Source organism: Gastrolobium bilobum, unplaced genomic scaffold, assembly GCF_033153095.1.
Source record: "Gastrolobium bilobum isolate Gb01-03AN ecotype WA unplaced genomic scaffold, APGP_CSIRO_Gbil_v1 utg2836, whole genome shotgun sequence".
NCBI classification, from domain to species: Eukaryota; Viridiplantae; Streptophyta; class Magnoliopsida; order Fabales; family Fabaceae; genus Gastrolobium; species Gastrolobium bilobum.
The window spans coordinates 231,028-242,021 of NW_026897502.1; the positions used below are offsets into that span (position 1 = coordinate 231,028).

General features: G+C 34.3%; 1 protein-coding gene across 1 annotated transcript; it reads left to right on the top strand.

The window, feature by feature from the left end:
- The first annotated feature begins 4,105 nt into the window (after positions 1 to 4,105).
- On the top strand, positions 4,106 to 9,864 carry LOC133307467 (probable pectate lyase 18). The gene is made up of 4 exons (XM_061507976.1): positions 4,106 to 4,236; positions 4,313 to 5,207; positions 5,466 to 5,671; positions 9,505 to 9,864. Exons 1-4 carry the CDS (start codon positions 4,106 to 4,108, stop codon positions 9,755 to 9,757), a joined length of 1,485 nt encoding a protein of 494 aa, XP_061363960.1. The 3' UTR covers positions 9,758 to 9,864.
- The last annotated feature ends 1,130 nt before the right edge of the window (positions 9,865 to 10,994 follow it).

Genomic DNA, 10,994 nt, shown 5'->3' on the forward strand with positions numbered 1-10,994 from the left:
AAGTAGATCTAAAATGTACTTTTTTGTGACAAAAAAATTCTCTGATTTGATCTAGCAATTTCAATTCCAAGAAAGTACTTTAATGATCCTAGATCTTTCATTTCAAACTCATTTGCTAAATGTCTTTCCAATAACTCCATTTCAAATAAATCATCACCAGTCAAAACTATATCATCAACATACACTATTAACACTGTTACCTTTCCTCCATTATGTTTTATGAATAGGGTGTGGTTTGCATTACTTTGTTTGTATCCAAACTTCTTCATGACTAGAGAGAGCCTGCCAAACTAAGCTCTAGGTGATTGCTTGAGGCCGTATAGTGCTTTTTCTAATCTACACACTTTATTTCCCTTCAAGTTGGCATGTTTGGCGCTTGGTGGAATTTCCATATATACTTCTTCTTCTAGTCTCCATTTAAAAAATGCATTCTTTTATTCTGGTCAACTTCACTGGCGAGACCTACAGGTTGCAATTCAGCTCTCACCAATCTCTTCACATTATGTGGCGGGACCTCACCATGTCACTCTAATATCGTCAACCAAAGTGGCAGGTTAATGCCTATAGGCCGTCGACTCTGGCATACGCGTCAACTACCATGACGGGAGTGATGACCAGATCCGAGGTAGCATGCAATCACGTTAACTAATCTGACGAGACTGATCTCGTCATATGTTTTGACGCGTTTGACTGCCTTAGTTTGGTTATACACTTCAAAAATGCTTTGAGTTGGAGATACATTTGTAAAATATTACTAGTATGATCGTTTTGCCTGAATTAGTGTCATGAACGTTGCTCTCCCGTGACATTTTTGTACTATTCAAACCTTGTATGAAGACCCTTCCCATCGTATAAATCTTCTCATCATAATATTGTCATGAACGTTGCTATCCTTCCAAACTCTTCGTCACATTTTGATATTTTATTGAATTCACTTCCCAATATCATTACCAAACCATCTCTTCAAAATATATGACCTCTATTTCTAGAAATCCCATGAAGCTAGAAAAATTCATTTTATAGAAGAATTCGTCATACCATTTTAAGTTTATTTGGTCTAAAATCAAAAAATCAAATTAATACACCGTATGGAGACTGGAGAACATGGAGTAGTGATATAGGGTTGCTTGCCATTCGGCCATAGGTATAGATGTTGGCTGAGACAGGGGTTTTGGTAAATGGCGTAGATTCAATTTTCAAAACAACGAAAATTTAAAAATGAACAACACTAGTAAAAACTAAAGCAGAGAAGAGACCGTCATCTCGCGCCCTAGACAAACACGAGGAGAGGCAAACACTTATGTTCCGTTTGTTTTTTTAAAAATAACTTTTATTTCTTCTTTATTTTAGAAGTGTTTTTATAAAAATTAAATCTATTTATATTTTTATTTAACTTTTGACTTTTGCTTCTTTTTAAAGTTAAAATTTTTAATTTTTGGAAAAAGTAGATTTTTGGCTTTTTTTTGTGAATTCTATTTTTTTTTAGAAGCTAAAAGTGAGAAGTGCTCTTTTCCTTGAAAAAAAAACATCTTTTGAAGCAAAAAAAGCTCATCTAAACGAACTCTTAGAACTATGAAAGTATTCTGATCATAAAGTCAAAGATTACATGAATGAAATTAACTTTTGTTGGTAAAAGCAATTATACGTGCATTTGAATTATAAAATAGACATTATGATGTTAGGTGCGTACAATTTTAAATTAGCAAATTTAATTGCACATATATGTATTTTAAAAAAAGTTGTTTCCACTAAAAAGAATTTTAAAAATTTTCAAATGTAAAAAAATATATGTCCCTTTCAAAGGCATGAAATAATCATTGAATATAATAATATTGTTGCCAACTTATACTAACACTAGTTTTCCGAATAAGTTTAGTAACCCAATGAATTAAGATTACAAGCTTAAATTGAAAATATTGTAAACTTTATTTATTATGCAATGGACTAAACATTCTTTAAAAGCAAACACTCCATAAAGTGTTGGACAAAAATGAAAGGAAATTCAATTTTGTTGGATATAAATGCAGACGAGTCTATAGTGTAGACTATCGTAAGATGTCTGTTGTGTCTTGGCTGTTTTTAAAGTTTCCAAGAAAACACATAGCACCTCTAAAACAGGGCAAAGTCTGAATCCAGATCTTGAATACACATCACATGCATATCATTACTTTCTCCAAGTTTGGATTTAAAGTATATGACTTTTATCATTCGACAAAATAAACTCCTTATAATTTTTTATTTTTAAAATAAAACGTTTAATTTTTCAATATATTTTTAAAATTTTTAAAGTATCAAAAGCAAACTAATAAGTCTCATATTATCATACTAGTCTTATATAATCATTATAATTGTTTTATAGGTTCGCTTTTTGTCATGTCACATGACAAGATCATTTTTCTGCACACACAAATCAAGTGTGCGTCCCACGCTTAAAAAACAAAAGTCAAATCAAAATCAGGATACGGCGCCGTATCCTCAAGATACGTTGCTGGATCCTTGTTGCAGGAATGAACAGTGTCATTCTTACAACATAATTCTTATATTTCCCTTGTTCTGTATAATACAACCTCACGCCCATTAAAACGGTATATAAACTCATGTATCAAAACGGTATATAAATTGGGTTCAGAATGTTATTCAACATAAATAATATTAAAGACTTTTTTTTATGGGAAAAATGTGTATCATTTTAAAAGATGTAAAATTGTGTCATTTTAAGTGAGAGAAAAAGATAAATCATGAAGGAGAGAGTGGATAAAAAAATTAAAGATGCGGGTCCCACTTCTTTGTGAGAGTGAAATGACACAAGTTATGTCATTTAAAAAAACAAACATTTTTTCTTTTTTTTATAGTGATGGTCCGTCAAATTAAACTTAAAAAAATATTATATTTTTTAGCTGATAAAAAAATATTACATTTAGTTAAAATCACCCACGTAGTTAATTACCAAACTAAAATTACGAATAAATTCGTCACACATACAAAATTAAGATGAGTCATGAGTTAATCGATAAAATTAAAATGAGATATTTTTTTCACATGAAAAAAGTTTATATAAGTTCTTTTCCACGAGTAAAGTTTATATCGATCAATTAGAAATCACAAAGAGCATTAATTAATTAAAGAATAAAGTTCCAATCACTAATTTATATCTAAATATTTTTTGCTAATAGCGGAAACTTTTTTTAGTCTTTGTTTTCGGAAAGAAAGGTTTGCGCTAAATTACACATCGAGCCCCAAAAATACTCGTTTATTTTTTTTTGTACCCTCTCCCCCCTTAGTATCTTTGCTGCTTTTCTTCACGACCAAATAAAAAAGAAATCTTTGTAAGGAAGGGCGCCTGCATTTTCCACTCCCGGAGCGAGAAATTGACTCAAAGATGCAATCTTGTTCATTAGTATCTAACCCCATATCTTTTTCCCATCGATTCATAAAAGTGATAACAGACAAAGGCTTTTGAAAAAGTGGAGGCGAGGGATTATTGGGAATAAGAACTTAAAAAGTTGCCGCAAAGAATCTTAATCCACACAAGATATAAAAAAAGAAAAGAAAAGAAAAGAAGCTAATTTTGATACAAAAGAAAGAAATTTAAGAGATAGCTTCCCTTGGCCATTTGGATAAGCCTCCTCCGCAGTTTTCCTTGTTGATTGATTAACTAACTAGCCGTAATGCCTGGAAGGACTAGCAAGCAAGGCAAGGAATGTGACTAACTGAGAGGTTCTGCAAAGGAGAATTAGATAAACCTGAAAGGAAGGGAGAGAGAGAGAGAGAGAATGGCTCTCTATTCTCTCATCTTCCCCTTCTATTTCTCTTATCTATTACCATATCCTTCTTCTATTGAAATAAACTAAATCCCCCTCTAAAACCCCACTAACAAAGCAACTTAATTTATTTCAATTTAGAATAATTACAGCTACCATTATTTCTATAATCATAGTTTATTATAAAAACCCATCCCATTTCCCCAAAATTTTCTAGCTTCCTAAGTTGTTGAGCATTGAAGAGGAAGACATCTCTGAAAGGAAGCATTTTTACAGAAGCAACAAAAAAAAAACCCCAACATCCCCACACCCACCTTCAAGTTGTTATTATTGTTGGTTGAAGAATGCTTCCTATGAGCTGCATTCTTTTAATGTGCCTCTTGAGTTCTTTCTCACCCCCAATCCAAGCTTTATTTAACCTCACCTTGCCCCACCAACATTCTTACCCTGAAGCTGTGGTTCAAGAAGTTCAACGGTAACCCAAACCCTCCTCACCCAACTGCATTGTTCATCTTTCAGCATTGTTCATTTTTTTTTTGGTTCTGTTGCAGGAAAATCAATGTGTCACTCTCGAGAAGACAACTCCTCTCAAAGGACCAAGCTTCGTGTCTAACGGGCAACCCGGTTGACGATTGCTGGCGGTGCGACCCGAACTGGGCCGTGAACCGCCAGAAGCTGGCGGATTGCGGCATCGGGTTCGGGCGCAACGCCATGGGCGGAAAGGGCGGTCAGATCTACATCGTCACCGACTCCTCCGACAACGATCCGGTGAACCCCGTCCCCGGCACCCTCCGTCACGCCGTAATCCAAGACGTTCCCCTGTGGATCGTGTTCGCCGCCGACATGACCATAACCCTAAGACACGAGCTGATTTTCAACAGTTTCAAAACCGTCGACGGCCGCGGCGTCAATGTTCAGGTCACCGGCCACGGTTGCATAACGCTCCAGTATGTGTCGAATGTCATCATCCACAACATCCACGTGCACCATTGCAAGCCCTCGGGTAACACTAATATAAGGGCGAGTCCAACGCATGTAGGGTGGAGGGGCATATCGGACGGTGACGGGATATCAATCTTCAGCGCCCGGAACATCTGGATCGACCATTGCTCGCTGTCTTACTGCACGGACGGCTTGATCGATGCCATAATGGGGTCCACTGGGATAACAATATCTAACAACCATTTCGCACACCACGATGAGGTGATGCTGTTGGGCCACAACGATAACTACTTGCCCGATAAGGGTATGCAGGTTACGATTGCCTTCAATCACTTCGGTGAAGGGCTGGTGCAGCGTATGCCGCGGTGCAGACACGGTTATATACACGTCGTTAACAACGATTTCACTCAGTGGGAGATGTATGCTATCGGCGGCAGCGCTAGCCCCACCATTAACAGCCAGGGTAACCGTTACACTGCTCCCTCCGATCCTAATTCCAAAGAGGTAATTTTATTTTTTTATTTTTTTTATTTACTATTATTATTATTATTATTATTGTTTCTTTTCAGCCTTTTGAATTATTTGTATTTTGTCTTGGAAATGGAAATTGATATTATTCCTGGGTGTAGGGTCATTGTGGGTTTGTTTGTTTGACTACTGTTCCAAATGAATATATTCTATGCTTGCTGTAACATTTGCACTCGCAAGGGTGGCGCGTGAACTTGAGGCGCTAACTAACAGTGGGTTTTTTTGAAATGGCAGGTGACGAAGCGCGTGGATACGGAGGAGAATGAGTGGAGTGATTGGAATTGGAGGACGGAGGGGGATATAATGGTAAATGGAGCATTCTTCGTGCCTTCTGGTGCAGGGCTCGCTGCTCAGTATGCACAGGCCTCAAGTGTGCAACCCAAATCCGCCGAGCAAATTGACCTGCTCACCATGTACTCCGGAGTCTTCGGCGATCCCAGGTACCCACCCTCACCACCTACACTTATTCACTATTGCATAAGAGAGTTATCTTTCTGTTCTGTTACATAAGATTAATAAAGTCCATATTATAATTAGGGGTGTAAGTAGATTACATAGGCTGCCGAAAGTCCCATATCGCCTTACCTATATAAGCCAGTCGTAGCTGATCAGCTTCTTAATTGATCAGCTGATTACATATAGTCAAATGCCTGGATTTTTTTAAAATTTTATTTAAAAATAGAAAAAATATTTCTCGAATCACTTGGAATAAAGTCATCTGAGCTCAAAACGATATCGCTTTGGAATTATAAGATTAAAAAAAATTATAATGATAAAGAATAATATAATCCTGCAATATATTAAAATTATAAAAATATCTTAATTTCCGCTTTAAAACGATGTCGTTTTGGGTTCAATGGAAATAATTTATCTCCGTTGATTGGAGAAATCTTTTATCCTTAAAAAATATGTCGTAAGTTTTTTTTACATGTTGGGTTTATAAATTTACATGCCATCCTATATCTTATTATTTGTTTTAAATAAAATGAATAAAATTATTATATTAATAATTTTTAGACTTTAATATTTCTAAAGTGAACGTAGATAAGTAATTTATATTCGCTTCTAAAACGACATCGTTTTGGGTTGAAAAATTAAAAAATTATAATGAAAAAGATTATTATAACTCTGACATAAATTATAATTACAAAAACACTTTGATTTTCGCCTCAAAACAACTTCGTTTTGGGCTTAATGTAAATAAGTTATCAAATTTTAATCGTAGAAAAAGCGAACTCTAATTTTTAAACATTCAATAATTTTTTAATAAGTTTAAACAAGCTAAAAGTCCTTCGCCAAGACTTTTGTCTTTTAAATATAGATTAGACCTAAGGTATTTTACATAGGGCTAACCAGAATTTAATCTATTTACGGCCCTAATTATAATTATAATTGATAGATATTATTATTTCCTTGCCCTTTTGGTTCTCAAATAAAATAATCAGTCTTAAAGAAAATGCCCTAACAACGGACGTTACCTGTCTTCTTAATTGTCCTTAGAAAGGTTAATCTCGTCTTTTCAATATTTCTAATCGCCGTAAAGGTTACTTTCGTCTTTTCATTATAATTAAATTACGGAAATGTCCCTCCCTGCTGGCAACATGCCCCACACTTCTTTTATGAATGTTGAAGGACGCGGTAGTACAACACAATACCAACAACAACTATAGGATACAAATACAAGTTGTTCTGACAAGTTATTGTGGAAAGCTGTATGGAATATTGTTATTTTAATGTGCTCCCACCTTCACTTTCTTCCGCTGTTTCCTAAACTTCGGTTTATGCTAAATCTCACTTTCCAAGGTAACAGTGGGAGTGACATGACCTAGTTAGTATATGGAGTAAAACAAGATTGGGATTACCAATTCTGATTAATAATCTTACATGAATGATTTGGGAAATAGGGGGAAAGTGGGGCTTTTTCGCCAATGCCCGTGATGGTGAGGTCATTGGGAATCTCTAGCCTTATGGGCCAACAGGCAACAACAGCCTTGTTTACAGTTCATTTGTCTTTATTCATCTTTTTCTTGTAAAGTTAGGATGCACGATTATAAAATCTTTTTTCTTTTTCCTTGCGGGATATTTTTAAAGCAGAAAAGTTTGTTTTGATCCCCTCTGGATATGTTAGTTGGTACTGTTATTCTTGCCCTCCAACCCCATTGAATCCTCCTATAATCACTTGGAAAGAAGAGGTACCATAACCATAGACAAATTCTTACATTTTTTGCGGTGTATACGATAAATAAGCATTTGGAATCGAGATTCAGAAACTCCTCATTGAGCTGCTCCATTCATATCCGATAAATAGAATAGTAAGGAATAAAGTGGGAAGAACAACGGAAAAAAGAAAGGGCCGAAAAGGACTTGTATGTCCACATGAAAGAAGAGATGCATGTGTGTCAACAGGGGCCAGGGGGAGTATAGGTTGAAAACTAGGTTTGGAGAGTAGAGAATAAAAGAGAACGGCCCCACCACCAAGCACGCTATCAATTGGTAAATGGTTGTTCGAGTTTAACTAGTGATGTCGAGTTCGAATTCCTAGCAATGTAGAGGTGTTAAAATGTGATAGAGATATCTTTGTTGTAATTCCATCAGACTCAAATTGGACTAATATTAAAAAAAGGGTTTAACATTTTTTTTTAGTGTAGAAATTTTTTTTCCGACATATTCACATAAAAATAAGTAGGTTCCATTATAAAAAGAAAATAGAAAAAAAAAAAACCAGCCCACGTAAGATTTGGAGGGTCTGATGGGGAGATGACTGAAATTATATTCCTGATTATCTGCTTTCCAGCAAGTAAGCGTGGGACCTCTCATAGTATAATGTGTTTTTGAGCACATTTCTGATTCGACACAAACTAGTCACGACTCACCAACTAGAGCTACTCGATCAGAATTGGGAAAGGGACTCCCCCCTTATTAACACGCTCTTGCTGTCTCCCACCGTTAACCTTTTTATTTATTGCTGTTTAGTCCTTACATTTATTTATCTGGTTGTATACCATGCAACAACCATTCTCCAGTACAATTTTTGAAAACAGCTATTGATTTAAACAGAAGGATTACAATGGCCCTACACCTAAATTGAATTGTGAAGAATTATGGCTCTTGTTTAGCATAATTGCCCATTTCCCAGTCCCGGTCTACCCTCATTGCACTGGCAATCAACTTCTTACAACCCTCTATGGCCAAACTTAGCAATACTATATGTTTCTTAACTTTTTAAAGTGACTTCTCTTTATCAAATTTGAAACTACTACCTAAATTAATTTATTTCATATTTGACTTCTTTGCCTGAATTGTTGAATCTAGTCACACGTATATTTCTTTAACACAAGTGCATCTTATCTCCTGTTCTTTTCCATGTATGCTTTGACTCATTCTCACACGGTATTCATGATAAAGGCTATTCTTTCTTACGTCTGACATCCACTCATTCATTCCTACTCTCGTCGTTATATACACCTTTTAATTAATAGCAGCAATTAAGGCCGCAACAATCGAGCATTGACACTCTTGAAATGTACACTTACTCTGATGTGTTTATGACACAGGGGAGGCTAGTTCTCAGTTCTCACGCTGATTAACCATTTTGCTATTTTTAAAAAATTTATCATTTTGCTCCCTTTCCCAAGTTATATATCAATTTGACCATAGTTTCACTGATATTTACTTGACTGAGTTATTGGATTAGGATTCGATCAAAGGTGAATAGATTAATATATAATGAGGAAGATTATACTTACAATTTATTTTTTGTTTACAATCATATTTTAATCGTTGATTTTTGTTAATCAACAATTATTATTTTCATAAATTAAATTCATTAATTAATTAATAATTCACAATAAATAACAACTGTTGAATAAAAATAGGTCTTTAAGTATAAATTTTCTTATGTATAATTTGAAAAAAATGATAAATTAAAAAAATTCAAAGTAAAAGCCTAGTTCCCTGCCAAACCCAATACAATATTAATACTAGTCAAATTACCTGATATTTATCTTTCCTTCAAGTTGAAGCCAATATAAAAGATGATGATTTGATGTAGTGAAGGGTCTAATCAAGATATGTCCTATACATAATGTAGTCAAAACAAGAAATTTGTCCTTGTCTTTCCTTCAATTTGAAGTCAGTGTTTTTCTCTTTTATATTTCCTGATGTTAAAAATCAATGCTTTCATCATCATTGATCTTTTTTCAGTAGTTCTTCAATGTTTATCAAACAAAAAAGGGGTACTTTTTTGAGTGCTTATTACTCAATTATTGAATAGGGATAATGGGGATTTATATCCCGGTTTCAACGGAGGTGGGACCGTGACCGGAGCCTCCAGCAAGGGCCACAATGAGGGGTCCAGCGGCGACGATGGGGACTTCTTCGGGATGATATTCAGAGGTGGTAGCAGCCAAGCAGCACCACCATTACCCTCCTCATCCATTGTATTTGTTTCAGCTTTTTTGTCTCTTTTAATTATTTTCATTTTGGACACTATCACCAACCATGCTTTTCTATTATCATTATTATGATCATACAATTGGAAGTGGGAAAGGAAATTCCTTTGATACAGAGAAAAATTATCAAAAGGAAAAGAAAAGATTAAAGTTTCTATAATTTGTTTTTAAATTTAGAAATTAGAAATAGCATTTAGTTATGTACAGAGCTCTTAAAAACACAATCATAGCTGTATGAATTATCAAATTAAATAGTTAGGTGCAATATGAGTGGTCATAGCCTCAATTGTATAGTTGAATTCAGTTTGTTTTCTTATCATCCGAGTTGATATTATTATGCATACTCATTTTGAATTTGTGAACTTCGACCATTTTAATTCTATTGGCAGAAGTAGCACGGAGGTAAATGAGTAGAGTTAAGCTAGAATTTGGTATAAATAGGTTAAGTTTATATTGAATGTATTAAGCCTAATCTAGAATATTAGTTTAACAGTATTATTTTTCTCATGTAAGCAAATTTTTGATACAGTCAGTGTACCGAATTCGGTCACCTATTTACAAAAACGGGTAATTTTTTTTTTCACTTTAACCCTTGTTTTTTGTTTTTTGTTTTATATATTCTCCTTTATATCTTTTTAAACTTTTTTCATGTAGTAAACAGAGTGTACGAGTGCGGTACACTGTAATATTAAAAAAGGTTATGTTTATCTCATTTTACATGAGATAAACAATTTTCATACACACACAAAAGAGGGATGAGTTTCACCATTCTTTTTTTTCTCTCTCTTCTTACCTATGTATCTCACTTGTAATTTTATTTCTATAACATGAGGTAATTACTCTTCTACAACATAAGAAAAATATTTTCCATTAAAAAAATATCCCTCGTGTACATATAAACTACAAAGTGCAATGTGGGTCTCGTTAAATGGAGGAGAGATAAAAACACAAAGTGAAACCTACATTGCACTTTGTGTGTACATGAAATGATTTCTCTCTCATATAACATTTGGAAAATAATATCCTTAGTTTAATGTAGGTTAAATTATAGTCGACCTAGCATGATCTATACTAAAAAAGTTATTTTTTCAGCAGTTACTGTAGATAAGTTATCTGCAGTAAACTCAATATGACGTCGTTTTGAGACGGAAATCATGATATTTTTGTAATTTTAATTTATTTCAGGATTATTATACTCTCTATAATTATAATTTTCTAATCTTTCAATTCCAAAACGACGTCGTTTAGAAGTAAATGCAGATAACTTATCTGCATTAACTATAGAAATATTTTTCTGATTAAAAAAAATAAA

Excerpts from the sequence above, each read along its gene's own strand:
- LOC133307467 (XM_061507976.1), top strand. The coding sequence starts at position 4,106 with ATGCTTCCTATGAGCTGCATTCTTTTAATGTGCCTCTTGAGTTCTTTC. Across the intron at positions 5,208-5,465 it reads CCGATCCTAATTCCAAAGAG|GTGACGAAGCGCGTGGATAC; the intron begins GTAATTTTATTT and ends TTGAAATGGCAG. Across the intron at positions 5,672-9,504 it reads GGAGTCTTCGGCGATCCCAG|GGATAATGGGGATTTATATC; the intron begins GTACCCACCCTC and ends ATTATTGAATAG.